The sequence below is a fragment of the Xenia sp. Carnegie-2017 genome, unplaced genomic scaffold, assembly GCF_021976095.1.
Source record: "Xenia sp. Carnegie-2017 unplaced genomic scaffold, XeniaSp_v1 HiC_scaffold_1, whole genome shotgun sequence".
Lineage (NCBI taxonomy): Eukaryota > Metazoa > Cnidaria > Anthozoa > Malacalcyonacea > Xeniidae > Xenia > Xenia sp. Carnegie-2017.
The window spans coordinates 1,849,940-1,871,910 of record NW_025813402.1 but is presented as its reverse complement, the minus strand read 5'-3'; the positions used below and the strand labels follow the sequence as shown (position 1 = coordinate 1,871,910).

Below are 21,971 nucleotides of genomic sequence, written 5' to 3'. Positions count from 1 at the left end.
CTTGTTGTTATGACAACACATATTCAATATGGCGGGTCAGGCATCATTGTCAGATTATGGGATTAATTCAGCAAACAACGACAGGGACTACGAACAAAACGCAATGTTCCAGAGCTTAGAACAACCGCTAGGAAATCTCTCAAATTATGCCGCCAAGCCTGTGGATTATGATGGCAAAGTCCGTAAAGGAATTTTGATTTTCGATGCTGATTTTGAAAGTGGAAATCTTGGCCGAGTTGATGCAATCACTGGTTTTGAGTACGATCTGTTTGTCCGCCCCGACACTTGCAACTCGAGGTTGTCTTCTTGCTTATTTCATCTTAATTTGAGTGCAAAAACTATTGATAATCTATGTCTTTTGATCCAGAAGTGAACATGAAAAGCAAAGTAATATAATGCAGACTTTTCATATTGCATACATGATACATCTATTTTAAATGAACAATGCACGACGTGTGTCCGTTTGATAATTGTTGATGAATGAATAACAGAGAAGGAGAACAGTCTTTACACAATCTAAAATATATAAGAAATAAGATAACGTGTGTCAGTGTAGGTAGTGATGAATGAACAACAGAGAACAAGAACAGTCTTTACACTAACTAAAATATACAAGAAATAAGATAACGTGTGTCCGTTTGATAAGTGATGATGAATGAATAACAGAGAAGGAGAACAGTCTTTACACAATCTAAAATATATAAGAAATAAGATAACGTGTGTCAGTGTAGGTAGTGATGAATGAACAACAGAGAAGGAGAACAGTCTTTACACTATCTAAAATATATAAGAAATAAGATAACGTATGTCAATGTAGGTAGTGATGAATGAATAACAGAGAAGGAGAACAGTCTTTACACTATCTAAAATATATAAGAAATAAGATAACGTGTGTCAGTGTAGGAAGTGATGAATGAACAACGGAGAACAAGAACAGTCTTTACACTATCTAAAATATATAAGAAATAAGATAACGTGTGTCAGTGTAGGTAGTGATGAATGAACAACAGAGAAGGAGAACAGTCTTTACACTATCTAAAATATATAAGAAATAAGATAACGTGTGTCAGTGTAGGTAGTGATGAATGAACAACAGAGAACAAGAACAGTCTTTACACTATCTAAAATATATAAGAAATAAGATAACGTGTGTCAGTGTAGGTAGTGATGAATGAACAACAGAGAACAAGAACAGTCTTTACACTATCTAAAATATATAAGAAATAAGATAACGTGTGTCAGTGTAGGTAGTGATGAATGAACAACAGAGAACAAGAACAGTCTTTACACTATCTAAAATATATAAGAAATAAGATAACGTGTGTCAGTGTAGGAAGTGATGAATGAACAACAGAGAACAAGAACAGTCTTTACACTATCTAAAATATATAAGAAATAAGATAACGTGTGTCAGTGTAGGTAGTGATGAATGAACAACAGAGAACAAGAACAGTCTTTACACTATCTAAAATATATAAGAAATAAGATAACGTGTGTCAGTGTAGGTAGTGATGAATGAACAACAGAGAACAAGAACAGTCTTTACACTATCTAAAATATATAAGAAATAAGATAACGTGTGTCAGTGTAGGTAGTGATGAATGAGCAACAGAGAACATTAAGTCTTAAACTTTTTTGCCGACATACTGTAAACAGTGTAAGAGAAACCAATACTTAACCACAAAGTTTCGTGTCTATTTATATCCATCAACAGATTTCGAATGTGGTTTAATTTTACGGTAAAGAATGCGTCATCGTACCAACGCGTCATCTTCAACATAGTGAACTTCAGCAAAACAAAAAGTCTCTATCGTGATGGTATGAGTCCCGTCGTCAAATCATCGAGTCGCCCAAAATGGCAGAGAATTCCATCGAAAAATGTGTTCTATTACCGTTGCCCTGATCATAGGAAAAATTACGTCATGTCTTTTGCGTTTTGCTTCGATCGAAGCGACGAAATCTATCAGTTTGCTTATTGTTATACCTACTCGTATACAAGACTGCAGAAGTATCTGAACCAATTGCAAAATCGTGGTGTTGACTTTTTTCGTCGCGAGCAGTTGTGCCTTTCTGTTCAAAAAAGAAAGGTTGAACTGTTGACGATCACGTCAAAGGGTAGTGGTTTTGGTGGACGGAAGAGAATCGTGTTTCTCACGGCCAGAGTTCATCCAGGTATGATGTACGGATAGATAGTTAGACGAGTACAGTCTTTACCTAAAATATATAAGAAATAAGATAACGTGTGCTGGTGTAGGTAGTGATGAATGAACAACAGATAACAAGAACAGTCTTTACACTATCTAAAATATATCAGAAATAAGATAACGTGTGTCAGTGTCGTAGTGATGAATGAACAACAGATAACAAGAACAGTCTTTACGCTATCTAAAATATATCAGAAATAAGATAACGTGTGTCAGTGTAGGTAGTGATGAATGAACAACAGAGAACAAGAACAGTCTTTACACTATCTAAAATATATCAGAAATAAGATAACGTGTGTCAGTGTAGGTAGTGATGAATGAACAACAGAGAACAAGAACAGTCTTTACACTATCTAAAATATATAAGAAATAAGATAACGTGTGTCAGTGTAGGTAGTGATGAATGAACAGAGAACGAGTACAGTCTTTACCTAAAATATATAAGAAATAAGATAACGTGTGCTGGTGTAGGTAGTGATGAATGAACAACAGAGAACAAGAACAGTCTTTACACTATCTAAAATATATCAGAAATAAGATAACGTGTGTCAGTGTAGGTAGTGATGAATGAACAACAGAGAACAAGAACAGTCTTTACACTATCTAAAATATATAAGAAATAAGATAACGTGTGTCAGTGTAGGTAGTGATTAATGAACAACAGAGAACGAGAACAGACTTTAGCGATTCTTCACAAAGCCAAATCAAGTTATCTGACTTTGTTTGAAGGACATTCAATGTTTTTAGGTGAAACGCCATCCTCCTTCGTTTGTCAGGGAATCATCGATTTTCTGGTCAGCGCACATCCCATAGCGCGCATGCTTCGTGACAACATTGTGTTCAAGATCATACCTATGTTGAATCCTGACGGAGTCGTCTTGGGTAACTATCGTTCGTCCTTATTGGGTTTCGATTTGAATCGTCACTGGAATGAGCCCACGGCATGGGCGCATCCTAGCATAGCAGCTGCCAAAAACCTAATACTTGGTTTAGATGAAGTCTCGAACGTTGATTTTTATTGACATCCATGCTCACTCGACTTTAAATAATAGCTTCATGTATGGTAATTTGTATGACGACGAGCAGAGATTGGAAAGGCAAATGGTCTTTCCAAGACTTCTATTCAACAATGCTGGAGATTTCTCGCTGTCAAACACGTCACTAAATCGCGATGCCGCGAAGGCGGGGACTGGGCGCCGGTATCTGGGAAACAGCCTTAATACGGCTGCTCACTGCTATACTCTGGAAGTTTCGTTTGCTGGCTACGTCACCGGATATGGTCAGGTGACACGACCATACACAGATGACATGTATCACAGACTCGGAAGGCAGGTGGCGAAGACCTTTTTTGACTTTTACAAATTGAATCCATCGGTTTTGAACGCGTGTTTGAACAGTTCCTGCGAGGAAAAGTCCACGAAACACGTTATGGAAGACAAGTGTAAATTTTTCTCGTCGGAGGATAAAGAAGAGGGGAGTGGGAATGAGTCGAATGATTTACACGAACAACAGCGAAACTCGGATTCTTCAATCGATTCACGCATATCTGCTTCGTTTAGATTAACGCATCGAGAAACGAAGTGAAGATCGAGGTCTTTGCGACGCGCGCGCAGGGATATAAACTTTTTATGAAGATTTAAACTTTTAAAAGTGATTATTTATGTATATTTAAAAGAGTATTTAGCTATTTGAAATATATTTACTATTTTATATAATTTTATTTCATGTACACGATCGCCCAAAGAATGTATAGGAAACGGAATAGGATTTGCTCAAGAAGTGCCATGGAACATGACTTAGCGAGCGTCTCAAAACTCAAAGCCCCATTTGTTCTGTTGACTTGAGAATCCCTCTGTTAGGCCTGTTTCTAACGTCGCATTTTACATGAGTCGAGTACATTTAAAACAAAAGATAATGAGTAATTTTATATCATTTCTTTTGTTTTAAATGCATTCGGCTCATGTAAAATGCGATGTTTGAAGCGGGCCCAAAAATAAAATGTAGCCAACGGAAAGCAAATTGTGATAATGGACACGAGAATCCAACAAGTAGCGTCAAAAGCCACAGTCAAACGATGGCACACGTCAACATTATGTAGAAAAAAATCAGATTTCGTCCTAACTCTTTATATCTCACCGCAGCCATACGGCAACAATCAAGAAACTGTCTCAATTATTGAGATTTCTCATTGAATCAACTGCAGTTTTATAATTTGACAAAAAATAGAAACATTCAGGCTGGTAGGTGAACTTTTCCTAAGTCTTCACGTCAATCGTCTTCGATTTTATGAACTCAAAAGGATAAGTCAAGATGGTCTTTTTAAGACGAATAAAAACAGTGCTGTAGAACTAAATTTATCAGAGGGGGGTTCTCTTGACGAAGCTGAAGCCATGAAATTATGAAAAATTACCCATTTCAAAGGTAGAAGGGGTCTCCTCCCCCAAGCCCCCACTTCTACAGCACTGGATAAAACCATACATATAAAGGAGGGTTTTACAAAAAGACAATATACACACAATACATGCTTTCATTTCCACAATTTTAATACAACAACTATGTCGTCATAAATATCTATAAAGCTGAGCTTTCCTAAGCTTCGTCAGCAGTCCAAAAAACTTCACAAATTCGCACACACTTGGGAAACAGATCCGGATTCGACTGTTATTTTACGGAAGGTGGGGGAGGTCATAGCTATTGTCTATTTCATTTAGTCTTAACTACACATCACATATGTCGTCACATATGACGTAACATATGACGTGACACATGACGTAGAAACGAGTGGCAAGAACATTTTATAAGAATCGGCATCGGCCTAGCGTGGAGTGTTGATCACATCTCTTGCTTAAGAAACTGTTTTAAACACAATTGGTGGAAAGGAAGGGGGGAGGGGTGAGGAATTTGCGTGTCACCATAGATTACGTCATAGATCCATACTTCTCGTGTGTATCAGGTTTGTATGCAATGTTGAAGAAGTTTGCCCCTGCATACGTCACATCCGTTTGAGATTTCGCATAAATTATACTACTTCACCGAAAATTAATGGCACTTTGTTATTTCAATTCTCAAATACCTAATTTGAGAAGATTTTGTGGAACGAATTATTCACAGCCGAGGTGTATCTTTAATATAGTTGCTTGCATTTTGTGTCTAAGTTCATTCAGCCAAAAATCATAAAAATTCCATAAAAGATGATACAAAACGGAATTGAAAGCAGTTCTCTGGAGCTTGTACGAAGCAGCGTTTCTTGGGAAAGAATTTTTTCAACATTGCATACACCCGTACGCAGGTTATCATTGCCTGAAATAAAAATGTTCCTAGGTGCACGGACTTTAGCAATAAGTAAAACGGAGAGATTTTCAAATCGAACTAAAACACCCAAATCACCTTCCGTTCAACAGTCGAACCAGGAATTTCCAATAACTTAACCGTAAAAAATTCTAAGCGAACGAAGTTCCCGAGTTCTTGTCAGTACATTCAATAAATAACAACGCTACTACATGGTTTCGTCCGAACAGGACTCGTCAAAATTCAGCAATAGTACGACGAAAATCTTGTTTGTTGTTGCACAAACAGTCGTTAAGGGAAAAGCACCTTTCTACTTCAAACGTAGTCGAAATATTATCTTTTAACAGTGAATTACACTGATGTCATAAAAAAACATGGTCGGTTTCTTGTAACTTATGAAGTAGAGAAAGGTACCAAATCAAAAAAATCTTTCATAAATTTGCTTACCACCAAATGTAAAATACCCCAACCCGCGAATTGATCTCACCTTTAAAAGCAGGAGTGATTTGCCCGCATAATGACAGCGGTCGTCTTACATCAACATGACTGTTACTTGATGTAACCCTTCGCGAAATGCATCGCGAGTTACACGAAGAAACAAGAAAATAACACCTCAGTTTTTTATGATAGTCTGTTTGCACTCGCTCACTTTACAATGAATACGGAGTTCGGAAATCGACGAGAAATTTGTAGAGCAATCAAGACATTCAAAATTCCTGTCCGCCCACGCAACGCAGCAGTTGGACCGGATGTGAAGATGAACGTGGAAACGATCTGCGAACTCGTTGCCGCATTCGGCACAGAGATATTTAGCCTTACTTCGATGCATCTCTGACACGTGTTCATCCAGGTCACTTCTCACCTCGAAACCCAGCCCGCATACCGGGCAGAAGCTTTTCACCAACTCCGGGTGGTTGCAGGCAACGTGCTCTTGGAAATCATGTCGCGTGGTGAAACCCATACGACAGGACTCGCATTTAAAACGCACGCGATGCAAATGGTAGACATTGAAATGTTTCTGCGCGTCGATCTCTTTCTCGAAGACGATGTTGCAATGACGACATTTGAATGTTTCCCCGGCCGCGTCCTTCCTGGAGATCTGGTACGAGTGGAGCGCCGAGGCATGTTTCTTCAAATGATCAACGTTTTGGAAAGTGATGTCACATTTCTGACACTTGGGGATGACGTCATTAGTGCATGAATCTGTCGGATGGAAATGCATGAGGCAGAAATGTTGAAAAATTTCTACATAATTTTTGGCCGTAATGGAGCATAGTGAACAGTTGTATACATTGACAAGTCCGTGGTCTGCTTGAAGATGGGATGTAAGATTATCCTTTGATACAGTCTTGAAACAAAATATACATGTGTCTATGTTCATACTCTCACAGTCATGTTCTGTAGTTTTCCTTTCGTTCTCTACGGCAGTGGTATCGCTATTAATCCTATCATATCCATGCTTGTCATTACTTGTTTCCCCATTCTCCTTCACTGATTGTACGTCTGCTGTAACGTGATTAACCGCTGACTCGTGTTTCGCATCGTTCCCGTTAATTGGCCAATCGTGACTTGCGCTACTAACCGCATGAATGCCATTGGTCAAAGGCTTTGACAAATCAGAGTTCACCGCGTGGTTAGAGAGAACACCATTGGTTAGCGATTTTCCCGCGCATTTTTTAATCTCTTCAGACTTTCCATTTTTGTCAGACACAAATACAATTTCTAAGCCTGAAGTGTTTTCCTCATTAAGTCCATGTTCCCCATTGTTCCCCGATAAACCTTTACCTACATTACCATTAATCATTTGGGAACCCTCATTGCTCTCACAACTCCCGCTATCACTGCATGCTTCTTCTCTTAAGCCGTCAGGAAGCTCTTTGGTTAGCTCGTCTCCGCGATGCTCCCGTAATATGTGCCAGCGGAGATGATAGTAATCGGTGGTCGTGACGTTGCATATGGGACACGTGGATAACACGTTCTCGGGGGAATTACGCGAGAGAAAATCTTTACCGTGATATTGAGCGATGTGCTGATGTAATTCAGTAAGGCATTTACATTGACATACAGGGCAGCGTCCGCTTTTCATTTCTTCTGTATGAACAGTCTTTATGTGCAAGGACAAAATATCCTTGTTATCGCAGGGAGCCGAGCAGTAGAAACAGCGTAAAGTTTTGTCGTGCATGTCTGAAATATGAAAATCCAAAATGGCTTTATTACTGAAAGACAATCCACAAACGGGGCAAAACACTTTCGAAGAACAGCCTTCAACGTTCTTCGAGATATCAGCAGTTGACTCCGTGTTTACAGCCGGAACATTTTGCCCAAACTCTGTCACTCCATTATCAACTTCCTTGCCGTCATTTCCATATACTAAAGTAGACAAAGAGCTGAGATCTTTCTGTGTAGGTTTAACAGCAGCCACAGGCAGGGAATCATTAGTACCAAGAGGGTTAACATTGTTCGCCTGGGGATAATGAGTGGCTTTCACAGGCAACGGTGTGTTTGTCACAACAATTTTTCCATTCACCTAAAATAGAAAGTTACGTGAAAACACAACGCACTAAGGAAAGAGATACGACTAAAACTATTTTAGAAAATGCACTGTCATTTTAAGAGTGCTCTTCAATGTTAAATACGATTTCAACAGCAAAATATTCGTTTTACAAGCCCTATAAATAATCAATCAAAATGCGCGTGGACTGGTACCCACACGACATATCAACCCATTGAACTAAAATACATGGAACGCTACCTTCAGCAGATAACTGGAGCCAAATCTTACAACAGACACGCGAGATTTTACCCCAGACACGCGTGTGTAGTGTTTCGAGATTCTCTCGCGGAGTAATAATTGATTGACTACACACGCATGTCTGGGGTAAAATCTCAAGTGTCTAGGGTAAAATCGCGGCTTCAAAAAATTAATAGGTTTTGTATTACAGGTAGCGTTCCATGTATTTTAGTTGAATGGAAGGAGTATTTTAGAAACAAAACAATGGCTTCTTGTGTTCAAGGGGGTGGGGTGGGGAGGGTGATTTGTGCCATAGTTGACTATCGATGCAGTTCAATGATCGACCCTTCAAAAACCTTTCCCAATGTAATGTTTCAACCATACACAGAGGAGGAAATGACTTTTCACCTCGGCAACATTGATGATGCCATTTCCTGTTGAGGGACATGGTTTCTTCCCAGGTGATCCATCTTCATAATGATGACCTGAATTGACTCTTTTTAGACTTTGGACTACATCACTTTCGCTACTAGTACGTCTGTTTTCAACAGGAGTGGGGCTCAGCTCTGGACTTCCACCTTCACCGTCTATGTCGTCTAGAGGAAGCGCTGAAGGCTGTGTGAATGGTCGCCATGTTGAATTTTGACGCCGGCTGTCTTTTTAAAACAATAGAAAAACATTTTGAAATTACATGTTACAGGTAGTATAGACTGTTCTCGTTCTCTATTGTTCATTCATCACTACATACACTGACACACGTTATCTTATTTCCTATATATTTTAGATAGTGTAAAGACTGTTCTCGTTCTCTGTTGTTCATTCATCACTACCTACACTGACATACGTTATCTTATTTCTTATATATTTTAGTTTAGTAAAGATTGTTCTTGTTCTCTGCTGTTCATTCATTACTACCTACACTGACATACGTTGTCTTATTTCTTATATATTTTAGTTTAGTAGAGATTGTTCTTGTTCTTTGTTGTTCATTCATTACTACCTACACTGACATACGTTATCTTATTTCTTATATATTTTAGATAGTGTAAAGACTGTTCTCGTTCTCAGTTGTTCATTCATCACTACCTACACTGACATACGTTATCTTATTTCTTATATATTTTAGATAGTGTAAAGACTGTTCTCGTTCTCTGTTGTTCATTCATCACTACCTACACTGACAAACGTTATCTTATTTCTTATATATTTTAGTTAGTGTAAAGACTGTTCTCCGTTCTCTGTTGTTCATTCATCACTACCTACACTGACACACGTTATCTTATTTCTCATATATTTTACATAGTGTAAAGACTGTTCTTGTTCTCTGTTGTTCATTCATCACTACCTACACTGACACACGTTATCTTATTTCTTATATATTTTAGATAGTGTAAAGACTGTTCTTGTTCTCTGTTGTTCATTCATCACTACCTACACTGACACACGTTATCTTATTTCTTATATATTTTAGATAGTGTAAAGACTGTTCTTGTTCTCTGTTGTTCATTCATCACTACCTACACTGACACACGTTATCTTATTTTATACACTAACCTTGACCATGAACTTGTACAATATGTTCTTCCAAGATCTTTATCTCAGGAAACGCTTGCCAACATTGCCAACACATATACCCCTCATCCTCCTGAAGACGAAAGCCTTTGTGCCTGTTTCGTAGGTGAGTACGAAGTTTACGTTTTTGATTATAAAATCTTCCACACAGTTCGCATGTATATCCTTCTTCTTTCTTTTCAGCATGGTAACTGGATGGAGAAATATTAGATTACTAGAGAAAGATGTCTGTATTACAGTGATGCCTGTATTATAGAGGCAGATGTCTGTATTAGGGCAGATGTCTGTATTAGGGCAGATGTCTGTATTAGGGCAGATGTCTGTATTAGAGGGAGATGTCTGTATTAGAGGGAGATATCTGTATTAAAGAGAGATGTCTGTATTAGAGAGAGATGTCTGTATTAGGGGAGATGTCTGTATTAGGAGAGATGTCTGTATTGGGGGGAGATGTCTGTATTGGGGAGATGTCTGTATTGGGGAGATGTCTGTATTAGAGAGAGATGTCTGTATTAGAGAGAGATGTCTGTATTAGAGAGAGATGTCTGTATTATAGAGGCAGATGTCTGTATTAGGGCAGATGTCTGTATTAGGGCAGATGTCTGTATTAGAGAGAGATGTCTGTATTATAGAGGCAGATGTCTGTATTAGGCAGATGTCTGTATTAGGGGCAGATGTCTGTATTGGGGAGATGTCTGTATTAGAGAGAGATGTCTGTATAGAGAGAGATGTCTGTATTAGAGGCAGATGTCTGTATTAGAGGCAGATGTCTGTATTGGGGAGATGTCTGTATTAGAGAGAGATGTCTGTATTGGGGAGATGTCTGTATTAGAGAGAGATGTTTGTATTAGAGAGAGATGTCTGTATTAGAGGCAGATGTCTGTATTAGAGGCAGATGTCTGTATTGGGGAGATGTCTGTATTAGAGAGAGATGTTTGTATTAGAGAGAGATGTCTGTATTAGAGGCAGATGTCTGTATTAGAGGCAGATGTCTGTATTGGGGAGATGTCTGTATTAGAGAGAGATGTTTGTATTAGAGAGAGATGTCTGTATTAGAGGCAGACGTCTGTATTAGAGAGAGATGTCTGTATGAGAGGGAGACGTCTGTATTGGAGAAAGATGCTGGTATGTATTTGACAAAGATGTCTGTGTCAGAGAGAGATGTCTGTATTAGAGGCAGATGTCTGTATTGGGGGGAGATGTCTTTATTAGAGAGAGATGTCTGTATTAGAGGCAGAGGTCTGTATTAAAGAGAGATGTCTGTATGAGAGGGAGATGTCTGTATTGGAGAAAGATGCTGGTATGTATTTGAGAAAGATGTCTGTGTTAGAGAGATCTCTTTATTACAGAGTGGTGTCTGTAATAAAGAGAGAGTTGTGTGTATTACAGTGAGATGTCTTTGCTAGAGAAAATGTCAGCATTAAAGAAACCTTTCAGTATTACAGAAAGAGATGTCTGCATTGGACAGTGGTGTCTGCATTTCAAAGAGAGACGTCCATTTTAGAGAGAGAGGTAGGTCTCCATGAAAGAAAGGTGTGTATTAAAGAGAAAGATGTCTGTATCATTGAAGAAAAATATGATTCTCCATGTTAGTGAGATACAAAAAAATATCTGTTGTGTCACAAACCTTGTTTGATAAACCCTGCATGTGTGTCCTCTTGGTACTGAACATTTACAGAGTGAACACCAAATGCTTCCGGTTCTTTGAAACCACGGGTTGCTGTGGCGAGAGAAAGAACATCAACAACTTTCAACTCGCTGTTCACAACTACATGATCTGGGTTTGCCTTTCCGTTCTCTCTCTCTGAAATGGGAAGATCTTCATAGAAAACCAAAGAAATGGTGAAATCTAGTCATTGCAGGAAAGGAGCTTAAGTACGGCAAGCCAAGTATAAGTAACCATTTTTATGTTTGTATTCTGTGTAGACCATGCAAAATCAAAAATAACTACATCCAGCATATGGAAACAGTTTACATTGTGATTTTTGAACTTTCACAATAAAAGACAGAAGTCCATAGGGTAAATGGTAAGGGCATAGAAAAGTTTTAGTGCTAGGGGGGGGAGGAAACAATCTTAAAAAATAGACGGCCTGTTATGTTTATGAGTGTATTTTACAGAAAATGACAAAATTTTAACCAGAACAAGTTTTTCATTCTTTATTATTTCCTGGACAGAACGTTTTATACACCCCCCTGCCATTATGCACCCCTGGTGTTGTAGACAGAAAAAATCACGGTGGGAGGGGGGAGGGGTAATGTTTGCTCACATGTAATCTAACCTAGATTGTGTTTTTAATGAATGAATGAATAAAAATATCAATCGAACCTTGATTTATCACAGAATGCGGTTCATCCACATCAATTTCCCGTGGATCTCGTACAAACCGGACTGGTTTCGCCTTTTCTCCACCAACATTTGTCGCAACATGTATACCATGACACATCAAATGAAGGGTCAACTCTCTTTTTGTGAGGAATGCGACAGAGCAAAGGTCACATATGAATGGAGGGGACGCCATGGTATCACAGAGCTGGATATTGGCTTGGTTCATGGTTGTGTGGTGTTTGATTTGTGCAGGAATTTGGTCCTGGAACCTTGTCATTTGTAGAGTTTTAGCTTGATTGTGTTCTCCAACAATTTTCATGTTTGAAAATGTTTTGTCGTCACTAGAAGCATCAAAATCGAGTAAATAATTTTTGAAATTCTTTTCTTGGATATATACCTTAATCCACATGAAAGAATTCAAGATTTAAGATTAGCAACTGCGACTATTTGAAAACTCCATAACTATTCAAGCTAGTTTGGGATCAAATTTCGCCGTACCTGTGATTTTGTGTATTTTGCGAATCATCTGGCACCTAAATGGAAAAATATCATATTTAACGCATCGAGCCAATCTTGCAAAATCTCGTCCCTTTGCGCTTCTAATTGAAACTGACTTTTATAATTCTCGTTTCTTTTAATCTTTGCTGACTTTAAGTCTACTGACGTATTATAGAATGTAAACAAGAAATTGCTTTGGTATTAACGACATTGCTTCAGGGAAGATGTGATCAACTCAAGCTTGTGTTTATTGGGATATTAATTCAACTCGCTGTGTGGTTCCTTTCTCAATAAGGAAAGCAATCGGGATTTTTCAACTTTCTTATTGTAATAATTTACAATATAGGCACGGTGCCAGCTAACTTCGAACCATTTGAGCCAAAAAATTTTGACCGTCCGCAAAGATTTGCCTACCATATTAACGGTTTAAAAAGAAGCTGTTGACATCCATCCTCAACTGCCATTAGGCATTGCCGGCATGTTTTTATTTCTAACGATATTTATTTGTTATACTGTCGTCATACACACAGACAAACTTGGAGACAAACAGCACTTTCATACAAAGCATTCGGGTTTCATATTTTCAATTGCAAGCATCCGAATACCGAAAACGTAAACATATTTTATACGAGTCCACTAGCGCTTTGTGTTATTCGAGTATACCTGACCGTCGAACTGAAGAGCCCTCATCGATCATTGAACGCTTTTAAAAACGCAACCATTCGTCCAGACGATGGACACGGGAAATTGCCATTTCATTTCCAATAAAACGCCAAAGCTGTGACCGGATTCATTGAATAAAACGTAATTTTTGTTTATAAAGCGTTTCATCGCGCTTCTCTTCGGTTTTACCTTGCCCACGCGTCACAGTAGACTAGCATTATGAATAATGGAAACAAAATACCTGTATCGAAGATGGTTCGACATCTACGTTTGACGATATCTTTGATATAATAGAGTGAAGGTTCCTTCGTCTGAAAGAAGGAAATATGAAGGAAAATGAACCCGGTGTCTCTTCTCAGAATCAAATGTTTGATTTATTAGGGTGGTTTCTCTCCACTACGGCGTTAAAACGTTGCCGCTTTAAGAATTTTTGGCTCCCTCAACTCTGTATTAACGGGTCACACGGGGATGTTCATGTAATTCGAAGCTTACCTCTCTCGCATAGTTTGATAGGATTTCCAAAGCTTAACTTTAAAAGCTACACCCTGCGCTTTTGGAATTCAAAACAACGCAATTACAGGCAGTTTTCGCGCTTAACCTCCCTTGCGAAAGCGAATGCAAACGCGAAGATACTACCGCCTGTATTCTAGCGAGATAAGCCCAGACGATTAGGCATTCTTGTTCAATTCAATTGTGTTTGTAATAAAAGAGAGACCGCTTTCAAAAAGCCTTTGTTTATATGCATAAATACATATGACGTCCGAGAGAAATGCAGCCTACAACAATAGATATTCGTTAATCATGCATGGCGCCCCATCATTTATTCTTGACAGACTTAAGGGGAAGAACGCCGTTTTCAAACCTTAAAAGGCATTTCCAGCAAATTTAAACATAAAATCGACTCCATTTTTTGCTGTTTGCATGCCCCAGCGTGTTACGCTTAGAATTTCTATGAATTTTTACAGCTTAGGGGTCGAAAACGGGATTTTCCGACCTGTCAGAAGATTAATAATATAGACCGAAGATTCTTTTGTCAGCTTTATTTTCAAATGCAAATATTTTTTGTGAGTGAAATATAAAAAACTATTAGACTGGAACAAATTGTCGTTTAAAACGACAACACAACTGTGATCTATGTCAACAACATCAGCATTTTTTTGTTTCATAAAATCACTTTGTTTCATCTCATTTTAATCATTCGACGCTACAATTCATTAACAGCTTAAGTGAAAATCGCAAGGAAAACTTAAAATTTTTAGCATTCCAACAATCCTTTGTTCATATTTGGCAACTGATATTTACATTCAATCGTTCGAAGAAGACTTTGCTCCCTAAGAAACGAAAAAAGGCATGCAAGAAAAGGACGGGTGGAGGGAAACGTGAAGCTATAAACATTTTTAAAAAAATGAGACCAATTGGTCAATTACAGATAGTTTTCCAAACGAAAACAATTTTTGAAATTTTCTAAGTCGAAAGTATCTATAAAATTTTATCATTAATAAGGCTTCGTGAAATCGCAAGACGTAAAGCTTTCAACTAAAATGGCAATCAGCTCAACCCCAACTCTTTACATCGAAATCAGCCTCAGAAGTTCCGAGAAGTCCTTATAAGTCAACATAAGACATTAAATATGCTATTATATTTATTGATTAATCAACATAATTTATATTAATCAATGCTGTCCATCCATTTAACGTCAGTCGATTCATCATTTCTTCAATCGCACGTTCAACATTTCATCATTGCTATACTTTATTAAATCCACAAATAACTCCTCGCTATATTCAAACAAATTTTCCATCACTGCAACGACCTTTAATCTCGTAAACCCGACGCTACACATCAAAGCCAAAATAACTCAAGGCCAAAAACGTCAGATAGAGCAAGAAAACAGATCCAATTATTATCCAGACGATTCCAAACTCTTCTATAAATAAAATAATACCTTTGTCAGCGCTTAAGTAACTCTCAAGTAAAGTGATAGCGTATTGATAATGTCTAGCGCTAGGCAAAATAAACCATTGCAGCACAATTTTCAATAGAAAATGCTTTCAAAAGATGCTTTTTTGTTTCTATTTTTATGTAAACACGGGCAAGAATAAACACTTGTGTGTTATGTAATTCTTGCCCAACTCTATATTCGCCACTGTAGGTCATGCGGATATGGTATAATCTCATCAGGTATCTTTGAGAAGACTTTGCTAATCTTTCTAAAATAAGCTAATATTTAAGGAAGAAAAACCGCGAATACCTTTGAAAACAAACGCGACTATTTTTAATTGTTAAATCCATTACCAACAAAAACTTTAAAAAAAAAAGGTCGAAAAACACTTCGACGATCAAAGAGAACTCGAGTGGAATCAAAATTCCACCAATCAAATATTAAATACCTCAGATTTCGAGTTCATACAACTGTACAAGACATCTTTGATAGTGAAAAGTGTCTCTCACAATATTCAAGGGGAAAATCGATGACAAGCTTGAGAAAATGTCGTATATAAATAGTTTACCCCGGGCAATTATTCAAAATCTTTCGAAATTGGCTTTTTAGCACTTGTAATCAAACTTATACTGCTTATTTTGATACGCAAAAGTGCAAACAAATACAGTGGATATGACTCCATGCAAAAGCGACGCGTGCATGATTTACCCTGCAGATGCTTTACTCTAAACCGGAAAACCATAGCAGTTCAATAAAGGAGAAGAGCTGACAGTTTTTCCAATGACGACACAACGATAAATATAATTTTTCAACATTCCGCTTCGAGTGCACCCGAGGCTATGTTAACAGTTAACCGGATGGCCATTGCAGCGCCATTAAACCTCGGCAAACAACTATCTTAAAAGGGTTCGGAGTGTTTGTCAAAATAAATTTAAGTAGATTTCAAACACCTTTATCATAAGAAAACCTCGCAAATTCCAAGTGGTTTAAAGGCATTTTAAATGGCAAATACGACAAAGAATGTTTTCGAGATTTTCCTCGTAAACTGAAGCCAACTTTAAACGTTAGAAGGCCTAAAACAAAAAGAATGATAGCATAATGCTATCAACCACAAACAATAACGACCTTATCTATACCAAACAACTACAAGCAATAACGACCTTATCTAACAACATTTGAGAAATTAACCTTCCACTTCTCTTCCTTGTAAACGAGACAAGTCTATTCAAAAGCAGAGAGCCTTATACGCTACAAGTCCCGGGCTTGTGACCGGTATAGCAGAGTAACAAGCTTGTAACATGCTTGTAACAATCTATGTTTAACATCGATATTAGATTCATTCTTTTCCAGTGGAAAGCGGGATGCTTTCACTGAAGGGCAATGATGTATTGTCTAACATTAACACCGCATTATGTTACTGATATTTAATATGGAATTCGAGATTTGTCCATATGAACTGTTTAACATGCTTCCAAACAAAAATGAGCAGGAATATTCAGTTGTTTGATCTATGATAAACCTTTCACCTTTTAACTCTTCTATACCGGTCACAAGCCCGGGACTTGTAGCGTATAAGGCTCGCTGCTTTTGAGTAGACTTGTCTCGTTTACAAGGAAGGTTAATTTCTCAAATGTTCTTAGAGAAGGCATAAATAATGCACTTATTCGTTGAGCTACCCGCATACATCCACTTCATGTAAGGAGGAATGAGCACGACTTACTTCTGTTGTCAAGGGTGACGAGTTTACACGAGTTATCAGCTGATATCGTGAGCAATCCAAACTCCTTCCCGGCATTCTCCAGCGCTGGTGACGGTGGAAGAAATGAAAGGCCAGTTACAAAGATATTATGAACTCGCTGAATGGATACTAAAGGCTAAAGAAGGATAACAAATGATACAATAGCACGAGACTCCTGAGTTCTAGTCTTTGTATATTATAAGCAGTCAACTCGTATGCAATAAATGATGATTTAAAAGTTTTACCGTTAAATTCCATGCTATATAAACGGCAATGGAACCGGATGCAGTTCCTACGGCAACGTAGCGACCTTGATCACTAAAAATTACATGAAGTACACGATTTAACTCCCGTGTGAAAATACCCTCGGGTAAACCCCGGAAGTATGACCCCATGAGATAGGTCTCGGGTAGATACGGAGCCTGATATTGGAGATGCACACCATTTCTGTGACTGTTTGTGGTCAATCTCTGCGGACAACATGACTATAGTTGGTTTACGATTAATTGGACCTACTGTACGGTTCAAATGTATGAAAAAATTCTCGAACAAAATGTGAAGGAATTGTCAGACATTGGACTTGCTTTCAACTGACGTTTCATGGTACAGTGATCTCGTTTGAAATCTACTAAAGGACCGTTGTTAACCTTTTGAAAAGTTGAAAAACCAAAAAAATAATTTCAGACCATGATCGATCTCCTGAGATCGTCACCATGCATCCACAGGTACCGTACAAACCAAACAAAGGGTCTGGGCACGACGTTGGAAAAACAAAGGGTCTGGGTGCGAGGTTGAAAAACAAAGGGTCTGGGTGCAAGATTGAAAAAACAAAGGGTCTGGGTGTGAGGTTGAAAAACAAAGGGTCTGGGTGCGAGGTTGACAAAACAAAGGGTCTGGGTGCGAGGTTGGAAAAACAAAGGATCCGTGCACAAAGTTGGAAGCAAAAAGGGTCTGGGTACGAGGTCGGAATACAAACCTTACGGCCATCTGTGTTAACGGTTCACGTCCAGCGTCACGACTCAATTGTGGAATCCATTTTGAACAATCCCAGCGGACGATGAATGAGGGCAGCGGTTTTTGACGATCAAATTTCGCAGGCACTTGAATGGTGTATAAGAATGTCTCTCCTTTCTCATTTGTAAGAAATCTGACAATAAAAGAATGCACATCTTAGGCCTTGGACCCAGACCTCGTTTAAGGACATGATTCTGGGGGAGTTTTAAAGTCATGCATCAAGTGTTAGATACACGGAAGGTTTGGTTGAACTAAATAGGTATGCATTACAGAAAAGTTCATTTTAAAGTTCAAACGAAATCTCGAAAATCATTGACATGGTCAGGAAAATGGGAAAAGCCAATACTTCATGAGTTCTGAGTATTGCGCATTTGAACAGTAGATAGCACTAAAGCCATTTTTCTCTGCATTCAAAAATTGCTTGTATGGGTTTTCATCAGCATGAATGAACTAAATTGAGCTCGTTTAGCAAGCCCAGAATAGCAAAAACGCCAAATCATAATAATGTCTAGATACATCTCGAAAGCCTGGGCCTTTAGGCTCAAGCCTGCTTAGCCTACCGGATAATCTGCACCTGATTCTATTGATGATGAGACGGTATGTGAAGCAATAAAACTCCTGGATTTTAGTCATTCACAAGGGAGGGAGGTTGTTGATTGGACGAGCCAGAAGACGGCTGAGATGGGGAAGCCTCCCAGGTCTATGAATCAAAGAGATCCAGCCTTTGGCAAAAAATGACATAAAGGCCTGTTAAAAAATGTCAATGAAAAGAAACCTGCAAGCTCTAATTCTAAAGCTATCTTCATTTTCATCTTCGTTAGGTCCGCTATAAAACAGCTCAAATTCACGCTTCCCTTCTTCAAGTTTCCAGACAAATGCCTTGGTATCTCTCGAGACTGTCACAAACTACACGATGAATAAATAAGCATTAAGTACAGACAATGGCGGAGTTTCTGAAGGGGGAGGGGTGCGTAGTATCTGTAATAAAAAATACCAAAAAAAACTATGGAAAAATTTCTTAAAATTCAAACAGAAGCACTCGACTTTTTGAATCATTCAAGACGAAAACAACGAAACGAAACATTTTCAGAAATCTTTATATAATAAAATATGTTTCAAAGAATACATAAAATAATGCGAAAAGGATTTTGAAAATGGTCAAAATCTTGCACGCTTCCTTTTTATGATATTACCATTTGCGTTCAAATGGTAAGTGTCCAGAATTTTTCGCGTTTGTTTACGTTTCAAACGTCACGTTTGTCAAACGAAACGTCGGGTTTCAACTGGTAAACGTTACGTTTGTTCAAATCGCGGATTTTAAAGTTTGTAACAGCTCTTTCTTGTATTATATGGTCAATTATCAAACTTTGCAAATCGCCTAAGGTATACAGATGTAATTTTCAGTTGCTACAGTATTTTCTCATTGTAAAATCGTATAAGCATGTTAATCACATGACTAAAACCTGTTCAAATTGCTCCTCAAACGTTAAACATTCCTGAGCAAACGTTACGGATCGTGAATAAAACACCATGCGAGTATATACGAGTACATACAAGTACATACGACTGACATATGAGTACATAGGGTTAGGGTTAGGGTTATGGTTAGGGTTAGGGTTATATATATATATATATACTTGTGACCAATATGCAGTCGTATGTTACTCGTATGTACTCGTATGTTACTCGTATGTACTCGTATGTTACTCGTATGTACTCGTATGTACTCGTGTGGTGTTTTAGTCACGATCAACGTTACGTTTCTAATTTGAAACGGGACTTTTCGTTTGACAAACGTGACTTTTGAAACGTAAACAAACGCGAAAAATTCGCGACAGTTACCAGTTGAAGGCAAATGGTAATATACTTTGCAAGAAATGTAACACTTACTCTTTTGCCGTTTGGATGGATGTCCAAATCATCAACGTCTGTTTCATGAGCTTTGAATTCGTGAACGCAACTCAATTCAGGATACTATAAATTCATTCAATAAGTATAACTAAGTAGACGTCAATTAAAATATACGAGACCTTAATAAGGTCTAAATATATATATAATGTATTAATCCTAACACGGTTTTAATATGCACATGAAAAACATGTGACTTGGACGAGATTTGAACTCACACCTTCGGGATACTAGTCCGCCGCTCTACCTGTTGAGCTACCAAGCCCACAGGGATTGGAGACGTGTCAAATCTCTTTTAAACTGCGTATGGACGAGAGATTCTCGCCACTAGAGCAGTTTACTGGATGGCACCGTGTTTCGACTTTATTTCAAAGCCATCATCACAGAATAGTCGTCATAGTTATGTCAAAACAGACGAGACGTGTTAAACGTCACAACATACGTCACAATAAACGAGAATTCCTCCGTTAAACGTCACAACATACGTCACAATAAACGAGAATTCCTCCGTTAAACGTCACAACATACGTCACAATAAACGAGAATTCCTCCGTTAAACGTCACAACATATGTCACAATATGCAAGACATTCTACGTTTAAGGCCACAACATATGTCAAAATATACGAGGCTTTCAACCAAAATCCACCAAATTGCAAAAATCGGCAATCTTTGATCGCAACGAGTTGAACGTCAGGGTCCGGTTGTTCGAAGCCTGGATAGCGTTATCCATTGGATAGCAATTTCTTTAAACTCTTATAAAACGTTTTAAAAAGCAAAAAATATAAGATTCCAACTGAGCAATCACTAAAATGAAATATTGTTTCGAAGATTACGAAATTTCTTTGTGGTAAGACAAATATAAACACCTTTTTAACAAGTTTGAAAATATTTGCTATCCAATGGATAACGCTGTCCAGGCTTCCTGCAACCGGCTCCAGACCTCCAAACACAAATCTGTGTATTTAAATAATTGTATCCACTTTAAGGACGAGTCGCCACTGAGTTTGACTGACCTACCTAAATTTGCGTTAGAATTTTTGTATACTTTTTTGTCTGCCTTTGTATTTACTTTAATGTGAATATATTATGTCGACTTCCATTCGTTGCTTTTGTGTGTTCTTTGTGTCTCGACCAATGACAATGTAAAAAATAAGTTTACTATTTTGTCTGTTTCATCAAAGAATTATCGATGAGTTATGAACGAGTCACTCTAACCTACCTAAATTTGTGTCAGCATTTTTGCCTGCTTTTGTATTTACTTTTGTGTTTACGTATTCTACGTCGATTATTGTTCGTTTTTTTTTGTAATTTCTTTGTGTCCAAATCATGTTAACAAGAAAATTGATAATTGTATCTACTGTATAGATGAGTCATGGACAAGTTATGAACAAGAGATTCTAAACAATCTAAATTAGTGTGGGCATGCTTTTGTCTTGTCAATTACATTGAGTTCTATAATTATCTTCAATTATCGTTTCCACTTTTGATAATAAAATTTCATACGAAAATGGTATTCAATTGAATTGTAAATTAATGCCAAGTGGAAATAACAATTTTATCACCACAACACCTACCTTAAATATACAAACATAACCGTTAGAACCACCGGTGACAATGTGTTCACCATTGTTTGAAAAACGGACAACCTTTTGAAAGTCGCCTTCGTTATCTTTGTCCAAAGATTTGACGGATGTTTCAGAACGAAGTAACGAAACTTCATACTCCGCATCATCGCTTTTATCCTGTTTTGTCTTATCAACAGACGTCTTCAATTTAATGTCAACTGTCAACAAATGACATTCCTCGTCTTTGCCGACTGCCAAACATTTTTCTTTAGGATGTACTGCACTGTTCATGATGGCCTTTCTTTCAGAGTCATGTTCGTGAACTTTCTTTGCTGTGATAGCTTTACTTCCATAGTCCAGTTTGAAAACTTGCTATGAAATATGAAATGTATGAAAATATATTGTGAGAAAATCAGCCTTTAAGGAAGAGTAAAGGGGTCATGGGAACATGGGACTCATAAATTTGGGGGGGGCTGCCACACCCCTGCCAACTGACTTGCAAAGGGGTTGAATACATCTGAAA

The 21,971-nt window shown here is 38.0% G+C and overlaps 3 protein-coding genes across 4 annotated transcripts in view; 1 reads left to right on the top strand and 2 right to left on the bottom strand.

Moving 5' to 3' along the window:
• The first annotated feature begins 28 nt into the window (after window positions 1-28).
• On the top strand, window positions 29-3,804 carry LOC124444173 (cytosolic carboxypeptidase 6-like). Its single transcript, XM_046994763.1, is given in 4 exon segments — window positions 29-297; window positions 1,715-2,172; window positions 2,952-3,222; window positions 3,224-3,804. Coding segments are annotated over 4 exon segments (1,563 nt in total). The 3' UTR covers window positions 3,789-3,804.
• Window positions 3,805-4,729: 925 nt separating this feature from the next.
• Window positions 4,730-11,571, bottom strand: LOC124444166 (zinc finger and BTB domain-containing protein 41-like). Its single transcript, XM_046994750.1, has 4 exons — window positions 11,420-11,571; window positions 9,778-9,986; window positions 8,632-8,879; window positions 4,730-8,019 (listed from the first exon to the last, which is right to left on the bottom strand). The coding sequence occupies exons 2-4, from the start codon at window positions 9,851-9,853 to the stop codon at window positions 6,106-6,108; spliced, it is 2,238 nt and encodes a 745-aa protein (XP_046850706.1). The 5' UTR covers window positions 9,854-9,986; window positions 11,420-11,571; the 3' UTR covers window positions 4,730-6,105.
• Window positions 11,572-14,908: 3,337 nt separating this feature from the next.
• LOC124444619 (prolactin regulatory element-binding protein-like) overlaps window positions 14,909-21,971 on the bottom strand; it is an 8,896-nt gene continuing 1,833 nt past the window's right edge. Inside the window, exons 2-8 of one of the 2 annotated variants that reach the window (XM_046995237.1) lie at window positions 21,458-21,820; window positions 19,864-19,947; window positions 18,749-18,879; window positions 17,936-18,106; window positions 17,205-17,277; window positions 16,942-17,095; window positions 14,909-15,206 (exon numbers count right to left, since the gene is read on the bottom strand). In XM_046995237.1, coding sequence (XP_046851193.1) covers window positions 15,115-15,206; window positions 16,942-17,095; window positions 17,205-17,277; window positions 17,936-18,106; window positions 18,749-18,879; window positions 19,864-19,947; window positions 21,458-21,820 — 1,068 coding nt within the window. In that variant the 3' untranslated portion in view covers window positions 14,909-15,114. The remainder of the gene's footprint in view (window positions 15,207-16,941; window positions 17,096-17,204; window positions 17,278-17,935; window positions 18,107-18,748; window positions 18,880-19,863; window positions 19,948-21,457; window positions 21,821-21,971) is intronic. The other variant, XM_046995248.1, reaches the window with a different exon arrangement.